At 37.5% G+C, this 21852-nt stretch overlaps 1 protein-coding gene across 2 annotated transcripts in view; it reads right to left on the bottom strand.

Annotated features, from left to right (window-relative positions):
* LOC127430095 (neurobeachin-like) overlaps positions 1 to 21852 on the bottom strand; it is a 401279-nt gene that overhangs the window by 4311 nt on the left and 375116 nt on the right. For both annotated transcript variants that reach the window (XM_051679563.1, XM_051679564.1), the window contains exons 49-54: positions 12391 to 12480; positions 10752 to 10944; positions 9575 to 9646; positions 8489 to 8644; positions 8135 to 8305; positions 1186 to 1287 (exon numbers count right to left, since the gene is read on the bottom strand). In XM_051679563.1, coding sequence (XP_051535523.1) covers positions 1186 to 1287; positions 8135 to 8305; positions 8489 to 8644; positions 9575 to 9646; positions 10752 to 10944; positions 12391 to 12480 — 784 coding nt within the window. The remainder of the gene's footprint in view (positions 1 to 1185; positions 1288 to 8134; positions 8306 to 8488; positions 8645 to 9574; positions 9647 to 10751; positions 10945 to 12390; positions 12481 to 21852) is intronic.

Genomic DNA, 21852 nt, shown 5'->3' with positions numbered 1-21852 from the left:
CCATTACCTTGTTATGCAGGTCTTTTGACAGTTCTTTTCTGCTCCCCATGGCTCAGTATCTAGCCTGCTCAGTGCATCCACGTGAGAGCTAACAAACTCATTGACTTTTTATACACAGACACTAATTGCAATTTTAAAAGCCACAGGTGTGGTAAATTAACCTTTAATTGCCATTTAAACCTGTGTGTGTCACCTTGTGTATCTGTAACAAGGCCAAACATTCAAGGGTATGTAAACTTTTGATCAGGGCCATTTGGGTGATTTCTGGTATCATTATGATTTAAAAAGATGATAAATGGCTTCATATGATCACTATCCTTAAATAAAAGACAGTTTTTTTGTATGAGCAATCATATTTTCAAAATCAATGCCAAAATTTCACAATTTCTGCCAGGGTATGCAAACTTTTGAGCACAACTGCATGTAAAATGTATACCCTGAATGCACTGAAAGACGTTGGGGATAAAAGCATGTGCCAAAAATGCATACATTATTTTAATAATAAAATAAGTAATTGCAAAATAAAAAATAAGTAATTGCATTAATGTAAAAACACAACAATTTACTTCAATTAAGAGTCTAGCTGTAATATTCTATAATTGGTAGAACAACTAATATCTACACTAGTTTACAAGTAGACAGTTGTAAACTAAAACATAGACTACATGTTTAAATCTCACAATGTTTAGGGTTTTTCTGAAAGGTTCACAGCATTCTGGAGATAATTTTCTACAACATCGAAGATGGATAAAACAGTGCTCTTGTGGAATGGACTCTTTTCTCAGACTGTAATTATGCATTTCTGCTTTAATTTAGCACCATACATCAAACACACCTTTTTTTTTTCCGATTTGAATTATTTTTTTATTTAATGTAAATGTATATACATTATTGTATATACAACACTGCTGCAATGGGATTTTAAATACAGCTGCTGTAAATTTGGCGTCTTTCTCTCTTCTGACAGCCAGAATCCATCTCTCTATTTTGTCCTCTTTTTGAAAGTCATGGGAAACGTAATAGTACACTTTTTCTTTTGCTGTTGGAGAAAATGGGAACATAAAAATACAGCTGTGGTCTTCCTTTCATCCAGTTTATCCCGCTATAATTTACTTCCTCATTTTAAATCTGGAAATGTGAAAATGGTCCATTATAAATTACATGTTCACATTCTATCCCACTCACCTTTCGCTCCACTGATAACAATTCCCAGCTCAGCACATACTGACACACACACCACCTCATAGTCATGACCAGTCAGAACTGCACGGGGAGCTGGGTAATCACCTGGAAGAGAGTGCAAAATAGACATATTAAACAGCAGTACACTAACATCAGTAAGCAAAACCACTGCAACATTGGGCTAAATCAATGCAGAATTTGATTTTAAAAAGTGTAAATAGCAACAAAAAGCATCTTCTTTGCACCAAGTGCAAATAGTGTAAGATACTGTTGGCACTCCTAATTAAATACTGTACAGCATAGGGGAATCACTGCAGCATGTTTATTGTGTTTATTTCCACAGGCACCCTACACCAATCCCTACCCCTAAACCTAACCTTCCTATACAAAAATTAACCATGGTTTTACTACAGTAACCACAGTATCACCATGGTATTTTGTAATAAAATCATAAAACCACAAAATGAAACATTGCTACTATATTAACACAATATTTATGTAGTAACACCCTGGTTAATTGCATTAAAACTATGGATCCTGCAAAAAAAACAAAAAAAAAAACATGTTTACTACAATATTAATATAGTAAAACCATGGTTAATTTGACCAGGATCAAACCTTTCCCTCAACTCCCTAAACACCACTGTTTCTCTGCAAGGAAATCAACATTTATATTCATTTTTATGTATTATTATAAGTAGAATTAAAGGAAATATTAAGAGTGGAGTCAGAAAACAGGATGGGAAAAAGGAGTAATCGAACCCGGGTCGTCCGCACGACAAAAGCACATCCACTGCATTGTAACACCCCACGCCACTGCAGCGACATAAGGGGTACTATTTGCCTTCAGTTTCTGTGTTCCCACCAGACTATTGGAGTGCAAATAGTTGTGGAAGGTGCTATTTACACCTTGTACAAATAGTCACTCAGTTTTAAAAATCTACTGTGTTGGAACACAGCAAATAAAACAAGCTGTGCTACCAAATTCTTACAGGTTCTATTCTTGAGATACTTCAGTTGCAAGACTACTCAACAAATGCAATTTACCCAATGTGAGGATATCAGAATAAATAGGTCAAGCAGAACATCTGCCGAAAGAGGCGTTTTCTCTGAATGATCAACGGCAGTGGCCGAACAGCCTCAAAACCCCAGTGTCACATGATGGATGAGGGGGAAGGAAAGGTGAAATGAGGTCATTTAAAGACACCTGTGGTATCTTGGCACCAGCTGAGCAGGTTGGTGAACTGAGAGAGTCCATGTTAGAAATAGTGAAAAACGATACAATTTGCTACTTCCTATAATATGTATCTTTTTGTATCCTCGTTTAAAGTCAACACGGAAACAAAATGTATACTATTTACTTTCTTAATGCATGCTCATGGTCTTATTGTGAATGATTCATCAGTGCATGACATTCCAAAGAAATTTTTTTTTTTATCTCTGTAATCTTTAATCATAAAGTAACTTTAAACAAAGTGAGACTTGCTATTCCTCTGAACTTTCTTTTTTTACTGACGTCCATATCCACCTTTTTTACTGAACACGGAAGTGTTCCTCGATTCATAACCAAAGCCTATTTTTGTTTTCCAGTCTCCAGTCTTTTCGCTTGCATCGCCATATGCATTTAGTGGATAATGTGAAGTTTAGCATATTAAATTAGCAAAAGTTGCCAAATAAAAAAAAAAAAAAACATATGGCTTCACAGTTCCGATACTGTACCGAGTCGCACTGACTGTCTTTTGACAGTGCCTCACCCGAGTGGGTAGATGACATAAAGCGATGGTTAATTACATTGAAGTCATTAACTACTTAGATTTGTTATGACAGCCAACGACTGCACAAACTGAGCCTGAATTAATTTTTACTCCATCTAACACTTAAAATGGTTGTACTCTACCTGGATCGCTCATTTTAGTCGTTTCTAAATTGTTTCTCAATCGTGGTCAATGTTAACCAACAGCCAAATCAAACTCAAGCATTGTTTAGGCAAACTTGCAATTTGGTCTGGCTCCGTCCTGGTATGTAGACATACGTATTCAGGTATGCCTATTTCTTGCAATCCAATCAATTACTGATGGAAACAATTTTCAACGATTTTCAGCGATTTTCAACAATTTTCTTGTTGAATAAACTGTTTTACTCTGAAATACATTGCATTGCAGAAGTAAAATGGGTTGCAAACATCAATTCACACTGACTTCAAAATCTGCCTCTAAACAAATACAACAGCCGAAATGTTATATTAGGTTCACAGAAGTAATTCCCATCATCACGTCTTATAATGAAGTCCAATGATGCAATTGTAAAAGCGCTTCCTCAAGTAACAGACACCATCATTAAACTGGTTGGGCCTCCTGTGGCTACAGCTCTCACGCTTGAGGAAACGCTTATATTTGTAGACACTGCAGTAAATTAGAGAAGCAATTCAGCTGCAAGAAAAGGTGCCTGTGGTGTAATTAGCTTGATTGGTGCTCTGAAGAAGCAAAACAGCAATTATTAGCAGTAGGGATCAACATTATGTTTTATGGATGGATTAAACATTTCTTTCTGAGAAGGACTGTTTAAGTATTTCAATGGTTTAAAGTTCAGTGCTGATGATAAATTAAGTGGCCACATTGTGCATTCTAATTGGTGTACTGCATGAAATATAATGTACTCTACTTGTACAGTCTAAGAGGGGTTTTTAAAACAAAGCTTTTAATATTGTACAGGGAGGAAGAACTGGCAATGAAGACTGTAGGTTCATTCCGTTAATAGCCTGAGATTTTCCATTTTTAATTAACACTAAGTTCATTAACATCCACATAATTAAGACAGAAGTCATTACTTTGCACGCGGACTGTTTAAAATCAATAGTATGACCAGTCTAAATCCAAATATTATTGAAAGAATGCAAGCAATTAAAGGTTACTCAGGGTTTGATCAATACAGTACTATGCTCATGGTGATGTCCCCAGAGGACCGTCTGACAGCACTAAGACCAGCAGTGAGCGATCTGGCTGGGACGTGTGTCAGCACTGGATCCCTTGGGAGATCCCAGATCACCTTTCCCACAAAATATTTAATCAGTCTGCAGACGGGCACTTTCAAAGGCTCAAAATCTCCAGGGTCCCCAGTGGTACAGCAACACAATTAAGAGTTGTAAATTGGAGTATGGCTGCTGAGCACCAGGGTCTTGATTGAGCCGGACAGGATTTTAATCATTGCACATTTAAGACACGCTCCAGCTTTCTCTGGAAACTGTGAAATCAATTTCTACCCCATGTCGGGGTGCCGCAGGGGCCTATACTCAGATAGCTGCTGAATATTCATGGCGGCTCTGGTTCCGACAGTCTCCATGTGGTTTGGAGGAGCTTGACGAGATGCAGTCTACCAAACATACACTATACTGACAAAGTTTAAGTTGCTGTTAAGTATTTTGGGTACAAGCTTGGAAAATATAATGAGGAAAAAGAATAGAGCTCCTGTGGTCTTAGTGTCATAAAACAATACTTCTTTCTATAAAAAATACTGCTTTCCACTTTAGTTGAAGTGGTTTTGTGTTCCTTGACACAGTCGCCTTTGGCTCGCTCACTGGGGGCCAAAAGACTATAATTTTTAAGGCATGATTTTTAATGTCGTTATTCTTTATAAACACACAATGAGGACTTTAATAGCATCATTTTTTGTTGTAGCATAATTTTCTGTAAAGCTGCTCTGAAATGTGTGTTGGGAAAAGCACTATACAAATACTGTAAATATGACTTGACTTCAGAAGATAAATATAAGTAGCAGAACCTGGAGAGAAGTGACCATTTACTGTGAAAATGTCATAATTTTGGAATGGAAGGAGATTTTAAACCTCAGTGTTTTAAACACCACAATGCTGTCTCAGGTCAAAGTAACCTTGCTGCTAAAAAATAAACTAAAATATTTGAGTATTGCTTATTCATAAAGGCCCTTGGAAACTTGCGAAAAAAATTAGTTCTGAAATTCACCACTAGAGTGCACTGTTCTGCAGTAAAGTCTCAGCATATTCTTCCATTTAATGCCTGTTTAAAAACAAATCACTGCTGTGGAAACTGTGGAGTATTTTGATGCGAGGAAGCTCTTAACATGTAATTACATACTGTATGTAATAATTGTAACTACATGCAATTATAACCTATTCCACAAAATAATTTGTTGTTCATTAGTAATGCTCAGTAATTACTAAGTAATTACATAGTAATATAGCCTTAATGTAAAATATGACCCAATAGCAAAGGTAATAGCCATACTATTATTATTATTAAAATGTATTAAATGTAATTTATTATTAAATTTGATTATATTTCAAAACACTATGAAACTAGATTGGTGTATGTATATACTGTGAATATATTTAAGCAATATTACACGAGCAAGAGTGCGATAAGGCCCTACATCAGCACTGCTGTGATTCGGCCACAGCAGGGCGAATAATCACAGCAGTGCTGATTTAGGGCCATATAGCACGATTGCGAGTGGGATATTGCTTATATACAACAGTTCAATGAACAAGAAAATTGTAAAAAATTAAGAAAAACTGAGTACGGTATAAAAACGTATTTGTGCATGGAACTAATTTCTTACGCGACAGATCAGAATCTGCCGTTGCTGGTTCAAACCAAATGACGCGTCCACGCCTTCGTTAGTAATTCAAAAATGTCACTTCAGAAATACAGTAGTATTACGGCTTGTGCTGTTTCTACCAAGTTATTGGATAAAAAAGGATGGATGTGTGTGTGTGTGTGTGTGTGAGAGAGAGAGAGAGAGAGAGAGAGAGAGAGATGGAGCGCGTGTGCAACCTGTTGCAACTCGCAAGCAGAGATGCTGTCAGCTTTCTGAAGGTCAGCTTTCTTAGTGGAAAAATAGCCATCCAAGCGAGGGTATTTCTCCCTATTTCGCAGTAGCCGGTGCGCAAGAGTCATTCACTATAGAAACCGCAGTCTCCTCCGCCATTTTAAACAGTGTGTGTTCTCCAATGTGGAAAGTCCGGTAAGAGGTAAGCACCTTGAATTTGTGTAATTAATCAGTCTGTTGTTTCTCTCTGCTGTGATGAGCCATAATGCTGAAGTTTTTCGTTTAAAGCTGTTTAAAGCTATTTCCTAGCTTTAGTAGTGTAGTAGTAATACGAGTGATCATGTAGTGCTGTTGTATATAAACACTGACTGACATTGACTTCACGTCACCTAACTGGCTCATATTACACGCAAAAATGATCTTTTGCCACCACCTGCTGGCTAACATATGTAATGTCAAAAAATTACATGTAAAGAGACACATATACAGTAGCTCTTATTACATCTGCACTGCACTTACACTTTAGTTTAGAACGGTACGAACACATGCGGAGTGATACACACAGTGATGCGTCCGAGTGATAATGGTGTGAGACCATCAGTACTCATGGAATGTCTCTCGTCCAATGAGATTCGAGGACCGGAACTAACTGTTGTATGTATGTATGTATGTGTATATATATATATATATATATATATATATATATATATATATATATATATATATATATATATATATATATATATATATATATATATAGATAGATAGATAGATAGCTAGATAGATATTACGATATTACGATTAATAAAATATCATATTACGATGAGAATGAACAGAAATTAGAAAGCATGCAAGATTTATTAAAATAATAATTGTTGAATAAATTATTATTTTTTTTTCGCCAGGCACTTGAATAGGAACAAATGTTGCAAAAAGAAGCCTGTAGTGGATGCAGGCAATTCAGGCACAAAATGACAAGGGACGCATGTGGAATCACACATATAACATGTACCCTATTTTGTTATTAGTTTATTATTACCTTATTAGTCTAGTCAAGCTAAACCACGCCCCAAGGTTAAGGGACCGGATGGCTCATGAAGTGCTCACCTGAGAAGCAACTTAAGGCAGTATTAAACAATTGATGAGCATTTTGTCACACTGTAGGCTAGCTAGGATAAGTTGTAACAATGACATCTGCTATTCAACATATATAAATATTTAAATAGTTCTATATTGATACTTCTCTCTAGTAGACCATTAGACTCTTTGAGAGTGCACACAGTGAGAAGTTGTGTGTGAATATCATGGGAGTTTCGTTTCTGCTCTCAAAACAGGCGCAAGTCTGTACTTCCCTAATTGGAGGCAGCCAAGCTGAAATCTTTAATTACCTGTCTGGGCATCACTGAAGTTAATTAGAACACACACACTCACCTAAACCACATGTCCTGACACTTAGAAACAACACATAGTTAGGGCAGTACATCTATACACACATACCAACCATGTAAAGGGACAGATTTATTGGTTGGTGTGTGTGTAATACATCTATACACACACCAACCATGCAAAGGCACAGATTTGCTGCTGTTACAAACAACACACACACAAAAAAGATGTTTCTTTTCAGTATTACAGAATCTTGAAGCAATTATGAACAATAATGCATTCATTTGTTATGCATGCAAGTTGTAAATAAACAGTGAAGTTTAATTCAGTTAAAAATAAAGAAGATTATTATATTTTCTGGGACATAAGCTTTCATAAGTAATAACTTTAACTCTCTAGTAAGAGATAGTTCCCCCAAAATAAACATTCTGTCATCATTTACAATGTCATTTTGTTCCAAACTCATATGATATTCTGTCCTACAGGAAAGGAGATTTTAGGTACAATTTTAAGACTCAGTCACATTTATTACCATTGTATGAAAAAACAAAAAGAACGTAGCAAGACACAGCATTTGAAAGAACACGAGGGTGAGTAAATTATGACAGAATTTTCAATTTTGGGTAAACTATCCTTTAAATCTAATATACTGTATGACATTCTCATTCTTGCTGGCATGATCGCATTATCTGGTACACATCATGCTGAAGGGGCTGCTTTTAATTGACAATACTGAGGGTGTTGTTCTGTCAGTTGTACTCACTGTTATTCGGGTTGTCTCCAATGATGTGGTGTCGTCCACTCCAGTACCACAGCAGCAGAGTGGCATCTCTGGATCCCGACACAATGTAGCAGTCACCGCCAATGTACGACTCTGAGCGTGCCAGACATGTGACCACGTCCCAGTGCCCGAACACTATCTGCGTGAGCTTGCCTGCGCACAAACAAATGTTCTATCACATCTAAACCAAATGTGTTGATCAGGCCTGCAATTTATCATGCTACAGTTCAGTGACACCAGTGAAACATGATATTGCCAGTAGCTGTGACCAGCGTTATTCAAAAACTTCAAATACCAGTCTTTTTAATGCCAGTAAAGTCCCATGAGTGTTTTTACCTGTGTCTGAGGAGTAAACGCGGAAACTCTTGTCCCAAAAACCACACACCAGGATGTAGCGGTTATCTGCTGTCACTACGAAACACTGAGTGTTGATCTGAATGCTCTGGTCAACTAGGTCAGTGATCTGTCGTTTGTTTGTGCCTGAGTTGTTAGCTGGAATAAACATGTTTACAGACTTTATTTGGAATCACAGATAACCATTTTTAATTTCTCGATATTCTATGTAAAAATGTTTAATTTATTAATCCGTAATAATTTAATAAGCACACTATACAATTTTTAAAAGATGCAAAATATATATTTTCCAAAGATGTCATAAGATGTGTGTGTAATTAAATAAAATATGCTATTGTATTTAAATATGCAATTAAATAAAGTTGAAGTGTGTGATTTCTAGCCATCAGTGAAATCACCAAATTTAATTGCACAAATAATGATTGTTTTCAAACAGGCTTCCCGAACAATACCTGCATGTGGTCGGCCAAACAGATTGTCCCGCCTAACTCAACACAACAATCGATGGTTTATAGTTATAAAGTACTTAAATATTGATCTTTTTGCACCAAAAGTGATCACACCATTTTAGAAGACATTAATTTAACTGCTGGAGTCGTATGGATTACGTTTATGCTGACTGTCCGTGATTTTTGGAGCTTCAAAGGTATGATCACCACCCACTTGCATTTTAAGGACCTACAGAGCTGAGATATTTTTCTATTTTTAAATGTTTTCTGGTGAAGAAATAAAGTTATACACACCTGGGATATTATGAGGGTGAGTAAATGAGTGATTTTTCATTTTTGGGTGAACTATCCCTTTAATTTTAGTTATAACTCAATTTTGACAATGTGTAATGTATTTTCCTTTGCAAGGTGTAGTTGTCTTCAGGTATAAAGATGGGATGGGAAAAAGTATTTTCACATCAAAAATTACAAAAAACAGATTTCTATTTTTTTCACATTAAAATTCATGTTTTAATGTGATTTTGTCAATCACAAAGCATCACTACTGTCAGTCTCTGCTATTAATTATGTTTGACTTTGAAATGAAAGTCCCTCTGAATTTTAAGCTTCTCATACACACCAATCAGAGAGTCCATCTCAATTGGTAGGTGGTGGGCCTGCTCAAGTGAGTATCCTGGAGCTCCTCGAAGACCTGACACACACACACAAACAAATAGTAAAAGTGGTCAAAAACACATTGTTTAGAACCTTCATTCCCATTATTTTCAAAAAGCATACACACCCTTATGAAATTTCATCCCACAGACACCTGCCCTGCTGTCAGATTCAAGTCCACTTCCTGACCCCTTTTGGAGACCCACCAGCCAGATTTTCATGATGCTTATTGATTTCTCTCTTCAGTGTCAAGCATGCCAGAGCTATAGGACCCTTGGGGCAGGCCTACAGGGCAGAGACTGGAAGCCGCACTGGGAAAATGTGGTGGTCTTATTATGCTCATTATTTTGGGTGACCGATACACACAGCGCCAGAAAGGGGTTGGTCCTTCAGCTGCAGCCATTAGTAGTGTGAGAGAGCGAGGTCGCTACATTTGGTCCAGACATCACTGTGTGTTGCTGTGACAGCTGGGGAGGTGTGAGGTGAAAGGAGAGGCCATGATAGGCTAATTTAGCCAGTCGCCACAGCACCCGGCCTCTGACCCGCAGGTGAGGGGGGCTCCTGGGAGTGGCTAGTTGGGTAATGTTGTTCACACATGGCAAAGTGGTAACGTGGACTGTAGCAGGGGTTTCTGCTGAAGTGTGAGTGTGTTTGTGTTGAGAGTGTGTGTCTGATTGACAGTGTATGGTATAGTACATATCAATAAGTTGCTTTTGCATTAAATGTGTTTGACACTATAACTGTTTGATTGAATTTTCAAAGTGGATTATCGTCCCAAATGAACACTTAAAGGATTTTTACTGCACGGAAGCATTCGCCATTTAACGGCTGACGAAAGTGACGCTTAAAATGCATACAATGTGTTGCCGCTAGCTTTAGTGCATTAGCCAACCTCAGTTAATTTCAGTAATGAACTAATGGACTACATGTAATGTAGATTACATAATCATATTACAAAAATCAATGACTTATAATTAGACTGTATTGCATTTTCAATGTGCATAGATTACAGTTACTTTTTAAAGGATCACACAAATACATATTGATTACATTATGTCTTAGCGAAGAGGCAAATCAATTGAGAAATACCCCAATAAACCATATGCATAAGCCCCACTGTGTTTTTTGCCATCTCCACTCACCCACTGTGTTATGCCAGCGGTTGACGGCAAAGAGTCGGCTGCAAGTGATGGTGACGACGGCGGGAAGCATCAGATGTGGCAGTGTGTTGGCAGCCACGTGAGTGACGGGAGAGTTGGAGGGAAACTTCAGCACCATGATGACGTCCTGCTGCATCTGATCCTTAAACATGAGCGGACTCTGTGGAAGGAAACACTGTTGAACAGAGAAAGCAAAGAAAGGAGGACGGAAAAGAAGGAGGGATGGGAGAGATAGACGAAGAGAGGTCATTAGCACAGAGGAAAGAGGTAAGAAGTGTTAAGAGAGGAAAGACTGTGATAGTTTAGGAGGAGAGTCAGGAAGATGAGGCCTTCAATTACTAAAGCCTAACTGATCCAATGGAAGAAGCCAAACTTTTTTCTCCTGAATTAACTAAGCACTATGGGCAAACAAAGCCTGCATTAATACTATGCTAAGCATCGTTTAAAATTAGTTTGTTGTGTAAAATAAATAAAGAACGTTATGTCCAAACCACATCCAAGATTAGTTTTAAGCAATCATCAACGCTCTTTGACTAGCCGAGTTCTCCTACTGTACTGCAGGTCAAGAATTTCAGGGATGTGCGAGAACAGGAGAAAAATCACCAAACGAACACCTTAGCAAAAACATCTGTACATTTTGTCATATTTTTTTAGCCAAATGAAGAGAAGCCTGTTCGCCCAGTAAGTATAAATTTGCCTTAAAGTTGCCAAAGTTTACTCTACCACTCTATGTCACTCAAACTGTGAATACTTTTTTGTGACTATAAATGTTTTTAAAAAACAACTGGTGTACAAACAGACAACTTTAAGAACAGCTTTTGACAAATTGCTGGATAATGTGTCATGTGATAATGTTTAACTCAAGCTGCAAGTTAGAAATACTCTTGGTAACTTTAGTGGCTAGTGGGTGAAACCTTTTTATCTAAATCTTTGAATGGGTTTTAATGGGAGTTTCTATACAGAGATTTTATGCATTATTTTATACAGAATTTATACATGATTTCAGCATTATTTAACAAATGCTTTCATTTGAGCATTGAACACGGTTGACAATAAACTTAAGTTCACACAGTTTTTTGCAATTCACTTTGTAAACTACTTCTGACTGTTATGACAGACACTTGAATGATGTAGAAAAGGATCAGTATTCAAGTGTGATGATTTATATGGCCAGTAGGGAGCACTGTTCTCCCAGCACAACTACTTTTAAAAGTCACTGTGAAGGAGTTGTGTGCTCTTGGAAGTATGTAAAGTCTGTATGTCATGTATTTGTGTTTGGACTTGTGTATATGTGTCTCCATGAAAGTTGTTGTGTTACATTGATAAAGCACTAACTACACAATATCTGTGTGCGGACAGTACGTTATCCTCGGCTGGGCATATTTGAAGCATCATACTGAATCACTCTAAAACATGGCTGCAGAAATTATGGACATATGAACATAAAACTGTTGTTCTGGGAGTCTGGGAGCTGTTCGAAGGTCAGGCGTGACTGCCCTTGTTTTGAAATAATAACTTCCCTTACTGCCAGGCACAACAAACACTCACATACTGATTTTAATACACACACACACACACACACACACACACACACACACACACACACACACGCTGTTCTCACCAGGTGAATGGCGGAGCTACGGGGAGGATGTGGCTCAATAAGCAACTGAGAAGGCATCTGTCCAACACTCTGGATCTCAGCCTTCATGGCCTGCAGCAAAAGAGAGAGAGAGAGAGTGAGAGAGAGAGAGAGAGATACAGAGGAAAGAGAGAAAGAGCTGCCTATCATTATCCATAGGCATCAAAGTGATGGGTCAATGCATTACTTGACATTGCAAGCAACCACCCCCACCCCCAGCCACCCCACCCCACCTTGGCCTTGCCTTGAAGGGAAGTGGCTTGGTGAGTGTCATAGGGGGTGAGTTTCAAAACCACCCCACCCCTGCCCCCCATCAAAGCCTGCAGAGTCATCCAAGTGTTAGTATGGAAGAGACAAGCCTTCCCTTATTAACATGCTTCAGTTAACCGTTCCCATTTCCATTGCAAGCAGACGTTAACCTGGACTGACGTGCAGCCGGGACTGTGGCAGAAACCTCCCTCTCAGATGTTATTGTGCCAGAGACAAAGGGCAGAAAGAGCACATACACACTGTCTCTGTCTCAAAGACACACACATACACACAAATAAAAGTACTAATAGTACTAATACTAGTGATACAATACAAATCACAAACAACATTTTTGCATCCATCTGCACCATTTTTCAAATGTAAACGTGCTAGATGGGCATTGTTTTACAGTTTTACATTGTCTCTCTGTTTTTGTCAAGTTAAAAGAAGCTCAACTTTTCAAAACACATCTAATCTTGCATCTTTTAACACAAGAATGCGGTCAGTCTGAATGCCCCTTTACTGAATATGATTAATCTTCTAATCTTCTAATGCAAGGTATACCTCTTTTTTATGATGTCACCCACATAAAGAGTAGTCATATATGGGTAGTTGATGCAGAACATGTTCAAGAACTGTTTTTAATCAACATACATATTTTAGATTAACATTTATATGAGTAAGGGAAAGTGTACATTTTAAGTGATGTGACTAGTCACCATTTTAATCATTTTACAAGTTGTTAACTGTTTTACATCACTGTTTTGCCTTCTCAAGTTCAATTTAAATGATCCTGTGGTGTGACAAATGAATTTTTCAAAATTAAAAAAATTGCATGTATAATAATTATAATTATAACATAATAGTTACATAATAATTATACAAGAACTAGCAAAATGCTGTTTAAAAAAAAGACTTAGATAAAGTTTAGCAAGTTATATGGCAGGACGTAACATGTTAAACTGTTTCCCAACCCCCACCAAAAAAAAAAAAAACAATAAAAAAAAACAACGAGAATTTAAAAGGCTAGAGACTACAAATATAACACTAAAATTTAGAATTTGGATTTTCCTATTTAGAATCTAGAAATTCAAATTTCAAATTTCACATTTTAAAGAATCTGTAAATTTAACATTTGGAATTTCAAATTCAAACACACAAAAATGTGACAAGTTGAACATGTAGCTATGTACGGTGTGGTGACATGGATAAAGCAGAAGCTTGATCTAACACAAGAGTCCAGGCTTCAGAGCGCTGAGGGTGAGCTGTTCTTTCTGATTGTGGGAGGTGCTCCACACAGGAAGGAGAGATTGATGGGATCAGAGCTTCGGAACAGCCGAGGGGAGCTTGTAGGTGTCTGTCAATGTTACCGTGCACAGTGGCACACACTCAAACTCTCCACATCTCTACACTCTACACACACATACACAAACATACACCCTATCAATAACACCAACACGTGGTGATATGCGTCTGTCAGCATTATATAACATAATGAAACTGTGAGGGATGTGTGTGAGAGAAAAATGAATGGAGTTTTCCTTCTTTTCTTCCAGGATGTTGGACATATTTCTTGAAAAAGGTCTTTTTTTTCTTTTTTTTTTCTTTTCAGTTTACAACTCAGTAACTACAGTACTACAGTAACAGGAACTGCCTTGTAAATTATATTACATGTCTTCTGCCTTTCAAAGTTTACATTCAAATCTTTCTTATACTGTAGTATGTTTATCAGATTTGTGCCTTGTTAAGTCTACATGAAAATAAAATTGACCCTATTTACTTTTTTTAATGCATGTCCCATGTCTTACAGTATTCCACATAAAAAAGGTTTCTCTTCATAATCTTTCATCAAATTAACTTGCTCCGCCTCTAAATTGGCTTTACTTTTCGGCTGATGTCACCAATCCCATAGCCAACTGACTCTATTCTGGAATGAAACTCCCACTTTTCACAATGCAATCAATCCTTTTTCCCTTGTTGAACACCCTGTTTCACTCAGAAATGTGTCTATTTATGGAGGTAAAATTGGTTGCGAAAGATGCATAAGGCACTTCGCCAATTGGAAACTGAAATGAGAGAAACATATAATGCTAACTCTAACTGAAATACCTAAAATAAGAACAATTTATCTTGCCCAAAACCACATTTAGACTTGACTCTGGCCAGCAAAAGTCGATATAAGCAGAACACTCACGACTCACCGACATCACATTTGGCAACAGTTAAATGTCAGTCTGTGTTGCTTTACGATGCTGTCAATCAACTAATAATGCACTCGTATTATAGCTATTTTAGGTGAGGCTCAGGAACAGGGGTCAAGATGTCTGCTCAAATAATGTAATCTGATCTGGAATTCTGAGAGAAACAGGCAGTCATGTGGAAAGTATCACTATATTTCTACCATCCAATGCAGTCATGAGAGTGAAGAAAAGAATGAAGGAAATAATTCCTTTAAGACATCAAAAGCTGGTGAATATACTCCTATATTAAAACAACGATAGGAAAATTTGTAGGATTTTGAGGAATTAAATTCTATTTTTTGGGGGGAAAAGCTCTGATTATCTACTTTTATGAATAATTAGAAATAACAGCAACAAGAAAGACATCAGCTGAATTTGATGCTATTTTTTGCACAAACCAAAGAATTCCTGAATGTTGAGTCCACCATGCTAAAAAAGCTTGCATGAATTTCCATGTTGGTCCAGGCTGTTTAATGCTTGTAATGGTGCTGGTTTAATAGTTGGTGGACCAGTATAGAATTGTTAAACTTGCATAGCTGGTGAAGTTATTCAGTCAGCAAGATCTTATTTGGAGAGGCTGGATGACCAAAGAAGTCTTGGTTAAGCTGGATAAGAAGACTGGAGGACATCAGCACACCAGCATCCCATGCTGTGAACCAGTGAATTTTCTAGTGATGAGAATGACAGGATCTACACTGACACTGTACTGTTATACATCCACTTTTGAAAGACTATATCTAGTCAAAGCTTTAGTGGAGGTTATGTGTGAGTCACATGCTTTAAACATAACAATATGTCAAAAGAGCCACAAAATCAATTGCTTGCTCATCTCAGCTTTGTAAAAAAAAAAAAACAAACAAACAAAAAAAACATCACAAACAGAAATCTGTAACCTTTAACTGGCAGTTCATTACTATTTTCCACTTTAAGCCCCTGCTTTTTTCAACTGATAAGAAACACCTTATGCAAAAGATAAATGCTGACTGTCACTCCCTGAACAACAAGCTGCGATGCTTTGATGGACACAAACATCCATCATAACCTGTGAGGTGTCAATCACAGCTTCAACTTTGGGTCTGGCTGCTCAGAGTTTTTTGGTTTTGTGTGCAACTATTGAAAGTTCTGCATTTGGAAAGCAAAATAATCATAGCAACAGGTTATGGATTGAGTTAATTTTGATAATAATGTGTTTTGTAGATTTCTGTTATCCCTAGTATAGCCTACTCGCATGAACAACAGTTGGTGAACTGGAACATGTAGAATGTACAGCATGTATTCACATATTTGAGGTAGAATACCTTGTTGGAACATGAACTTTGAGTTTACAAGTGGCTAAGCCATTTTATGTGTGTCTAAATATTCCTTTGAATGTCTTCAAACAACAGTCAAAGCTCAGCAATTCCATGGATGTAATGTAGCATTAGCAGTCCAGATATTTCCATTTGCCCAGCAGTAGGACTTTTATTTATGCTTATACAGTATATGAAGTAATGTAAGACCTATACGTTTATGTGAAGTAACGTTTATACCTATATATATATATATATATATATATATATATATATATATATATATATATATATATATATATATATATATAAACATATATATCTATGCAATTAATGTAAATAACACAAAAGAATAGGCCTGACAAATTCACAAACAATTATGTGCATCAGAACTATTCAGACCAAGTTTGATGCAAAATTTCCATAATTATCTCAGAAGGGCATTTGTTTGGCATCTAAACAGCTAAAATCAACCTAAATTCCAACAGTGTGATACTACAAACTCATATTTTTGGTTTTAAACCTTGAGTGAATTTAGAAGTCCATTGCCTTTATAGAGCTTAGTCATTCTGTTTCATAATGAATGCATAATGCTTCACTTATTTTATAGAAGGAACAAATGCTAATATCATTTTCTTAGACATAACTAAATATCCATCATTAGGGGCCAAGTACCAAAGGTCCTAAGGACCCTATTGTATCCATTAGTATTATTATTATTAGGGGCCAAGCACCAAAGGTGCATAGGCATCTATTTTATCCATTAGTATTATGGTCATGAAATGCCCCCATACCAAATTTGGGGTCTCTAGCACATACTCTATAGTGCCACCACCATGGATTGTTGGATTTCAAAGAAAATTGTTATGCATTATCGACATCATATCTTGGTGATACTTAAGCAGTTTGGAGAAAATGACACCTATAGCTTAAAAGAGAACCTACACTTGTGTGCTGACTCTGACCTCAGGAAGTCTCTTTTTCACTCCATGGGAATGTCAGTTGAGTAGCTCAGTGTGTTAAAGCTAATTGGTTAACATGCTAATTATAAGACATTTTCTCTTTTTAGGCTAGTTGATCATAATGCTGTCTGTATGCAACATTAGCCAACCATGCTAATAATTTAGCATGCTAACTGTAGGGTATTCTATCTCCTAAGGCTACATGATCGCAATGCTATGCGCAGGCAACATTAGCATAGCATGCTAACTGATTAGCATGCTAATTGGCAAACATGCTAATCAATGCATTTGTAAGGCTATGTGATCACAATGCCCTATGTATGCAATGTGAACTAAGCATGCTAATATGTTAGCATGCTAATTGGTAAGCCTGCTGACTAACGCTTTTGACTGCTCACTCTAAACTTGCCATTTCGCTTTTGCCTTGTTGAGAAGTGTAAGTTGTTTGGCCCATCTCTCAGAAGATCAGATGTACCCTAGTTCGAATCCCACCTCAGCAAGTCTTAACATTGTATCTCTGTTATACCAGAGCTCATTGATTTGTGCTTAATGCATGTCAGAAGGACTTGGCCCCGTGATTGCTGCTTGCAGCTATATTTTTATCCTTATTTTTGGATACATAATTTAACCTGTTTACTTGCAGAAGTCGCTAACAGCCTCACTATTGATTTGTTTACATTCACTGCATGCAAGTACTATCAAATTCTAATTTAATATTGATAAACTTTATATAATTTGAAAGGTATAAGGCACAAATGTGAATATTTGACCACTGTTTTAAGATAGAAATGTTGCAGTTTCATTATCTTAATATCTGAAATACAAACATGCAAAAATGGTCATTAGTGACTGATAAGTAATGCACGGGGAGTGTTGTACTCAGGTTGTGTATGATGCATGTCAAAAATCTTTATGGCGATTCTGCTGGCAATTTTCCTTCAACACATTCTTCCCAACTAGAGTCCAGCGAATCCATCATCAACTGCTACCATTTTGATTAGACTCTGGAATGAGTTATGACCCTTAATTCCACAGTTTGACATTTTAAGGCTGTAATTGCAGTGCTTAATGTCAGAGCTGATGATGCACCTGTCAGTGGGGAATGAATCAATAGCCTGAAGGTGACGGTCACATATGTGAGCAAGATACCAGACAAGCCTTCCTCCCTCTCTGCCTCATGTCTTCAGGCTGAGGGACTTGGGAAACAGTAGCAAATGGCGATTGGGGAACAGCCAAACTTGAGGTCAATATAGTTTGTTAATGACATTAATCCTTCAATGTTCTTAGCTCAAGGAGCATTGTTCAACTAGTTGGAAAAACAGTGCAAAACAAATTTCTCTTCGCATTTGAACGTCAAGTTGTGGTCAGTTTTCCTTTGCATTTAAAGGAATAGTTCACTCAAAAATTAAAATTCTGTCAACATTAAATTACTGTTGTGTTTTTACAAAACGTATCCCTTTCTTTCTTCAGAGAAACACAAATGGAGAAATGCTGAAGATTGTCCTGGCTGCTCTTAACCATATAATGAAAACGGAAGTCATATGATTGTTTTGTGTGATGAATGGAGCGAAACTTGAGTTAAATCATGTAAGAGTGACCAAAATATTCTTCACATTTTTGGGTAAACTATTCCTTTAAGTAGCTGAATGCTATTTACCAGATTCTTGGATATCATAAAAAACAGTATATACTTTATTAAGATATCCAGTGGAGGAAAGTGTACTACATAAAATCTTTTCAGAACTCAGAAGTCCACATCTGTCAAAATAAAAGCAAACCCTCTGGTTACTCTATGGCTAACAAACCTTGATGTCAGCTACTATTGCACTCACAGTACTAGACTGCTTGTGAAGAAATGGCCACATGAAATGGTCTGGAATGAAAGCTTTCTCCATATTGTTTGATAATTACCCCCCCTGTTCAGTGAGTGATTTGCATAGTGGTCACTTGACAAATAAAGGCAGTCCTGGAAGTGACAGTAAATAAATGACTTGTTTTGCAGACAGCAGATGGTGAGTATCACAGGGAGCAGGAGAGATAGAGGGAATGAGAGCGAGAAAAAGAGAGCGAGAGAAGGAGGGAGGGAGGAATGGGGTATACACTGCAAGAAAAACACTGCTGACCAGCTGCTGCCGTGGAATTGGAATCATATCCACAAATGCAATTAAGTCATTTTCAAAACTTCCACCAGTCAATAAAGAGCATTGTTTGGAAAATCAATAACATTGATACACATCTTAATTGCTTGATGAATTGAATTTTAGTTGGTTAGCAGAAAAATAAATAAATACTACGAAAACTTTTATTTCACATAAGTGTTGTTTTATGTACAGAATAAGACAGAAATGAATGGTCCTGGATGCTGATTGGTAAATACAGCATTCCATATGTGCACAAAATACTGTACACAAAATAGTAAGACATGATGTGAAATACTTGTTCACCTATATACTGTACATCACTGCACAACAGTAGCGAATCATTATTTTTGTTGCAACACCAGGGAATTCTAATGTCTTCTAATCAAGGATTAGAAGACATTAAAGGGGTCATGACACAAGGAATAAAAATGTCCTTGATCTTTTAAAATATAAGAAGTCATTGTACTATCAAATCATACTGTAAGTTTCAGAACTCAAAGCTTCCTCCTCAATGCAATAACAGCATTTGTTGAAACCAAGCTACCAAAATGACTTGTACTCTACTTCCTCCACATTGAGATGTCACACTGTGGCAGACATTTGCATCTGACTGCCTCCACAACCAGTGGTGCCTGCAGCTGTACAGCCGTACACACTGTGCATACACCATAAGCGCTACTACTGGCCTGAGAAACATTTACTCTCAGAATATTTCATCAATCATGAAGTGTGTCCCGTATTTCTGTTGGCTGTTTAAAAGAACTAATGTTGCCCAGTTTGCAAATGAATAATTCTTTTGAGTCCATTCTTTTCAGTGAATTGGCCAAACGGGCTTGCAAAGCAGTCTGAGTCGATTCATGATTCAGTACAATTCGTTCGGAGTGCACTCTCACTGAATCATTTGGAGAGGTTTCTCAGGCAGTTAAACAATATCGGGATATTTACGAACACAGAGAACAAACAGCGCTGGATACAGTGGAAATGTCCCTACAAACGACTGAAACAAAAGGCTGTCTTTTTGAGAAGTAACTTTGAGAAACTTCAGCTAGTTCTGTGTCATGTGAACAAGGGTCTGTTGAAAATGAACGTGTTTTTGCATCCGCTCATGCTGTTTTTCAATAGTTTTCCATGTAAACATTCGCTAGATGGATGTCTTTTGACAACTGTGTTACGTTTCTCTGCATTTTTAGCATCTCCCATGGGAGCGCTGCATTTTTAGACACTATCAAGTTAAAATGAACTTCTTCAACTGATATAAATGCGTCTTGAGACACCTGCGTTCTGCTCTATTCATTGTGGTGCATTTTGCTTTATTTTTGCACGAGACTGTGTTTGTTCTGTATGGTTACTGGAAGAAATGCTTTAGCCAGTAGTTACATGAATGCTACTTATACTCGAGAAAATACAAAAAATGCTTCTCTCAGAGTCACAAGAATCGAATGATTTGGTGTTGTTTTTGTGGTATTCCAAAGTCACTAGCCACTCAGCATTTTCATTAGCCAAAATCCTCCACCCGGCAAAAAGTGATAGAACTTGTAAATAGTCTTTCTTATGAAAAAAAAAATAAAATAAAAAAAATATTGCATTTGTCAAATAATAAATAGCCTAAACACATTTAAAAACCTTTAACTACAACTTTGACAGTTAATAAATCCATGGAATACAAAAGGATATGTAAGGTAGAATAAACTCTGTCACCATTCACTTTCATTGCAACTTTTTCCATAAATGGAAAAATACATGAATCATTTTTTCCATTCACGCATCAAGATAAAGGTACGTAAATGATGGCAGAATAACTATTAACAAAACTGAAGTCTTGTAGATTGGCCCTAATCAAGTTAATATGCATCTATGCCAGTTACCAGTTAGTGTTACTGCAGTAAAAACATGTAGTTTGGATGATGATTAAAAAGAATTGGCTGTGGCAACCCACTGGTGATTTCTTACCGCATTTGGCGGGTGGGCAGATGTTAATGTCAAGCCCTGATAGCAAGACTTTAATAAAACCAATGAGGCACTGAAGGCCATGCTGTTTTGTGACTATAGTCACAGCTAAATGGGGGGCAGGAACTCCGCTGTGCATTGTGTGTCACCAGTCCTACTCGACCCGCCCCAAGTGGGATTCAAACCAGTGATCCCCAGTATGGGAGTCAGACATGCTAGCAAGGAGGCTATTAAAGCCATGGCCTCTAGCCTTGGTTGTTAATGCGACTCTTCAGGCAAGGAGAGTTAGGTTTATACACTGCACAGCTATCACCTACCAGCTGGCTACTGTTACACTCAACCCCTTAAACCTCACTTCCATCCAGGACACAGCACCAGTGTCCTATGCCAGGGATCGCCAGTTCAAATCCTGCTCGGGGCAGGTTGAGTAGGACCACTCGACACACCCAGAGTGGGATTTGAACCGGTGATCCCTGGCATAGGAGCTGGACGCCCTAGCAAGATGGCTAGAAAAGCCATGGCCTCTAGCCTAGGTCCCTAGTGTGACTCTTAAGGCTACGAGAGTGAGGTTTACACACTGCACAGCTATCACATACCAGCTGGCTACCATTACATG

Source organism: Myxocyprinus asiaticus, chromosome 39, assembly GCF_019703515.2.
Source record: "Myxocyprinus asiaticus isolate MX2 ecotype Aquarium Trade chromosome 39, UBuf_Myxa_2, whole genome shotgun sequence".
NCBI classification, from domain to species: domain Eukaryota; kingdom Metazoa; phylum Chordata; class Actinopteri; order Cypriniformes; family Catostomidae; genus Myxocyprinus; species Myxocyprinus asiaticus.
Note: the sequence above shows the minus strand (reverse complement) of the source record. Positions and strands in the feature narration are given on the sequence as shown.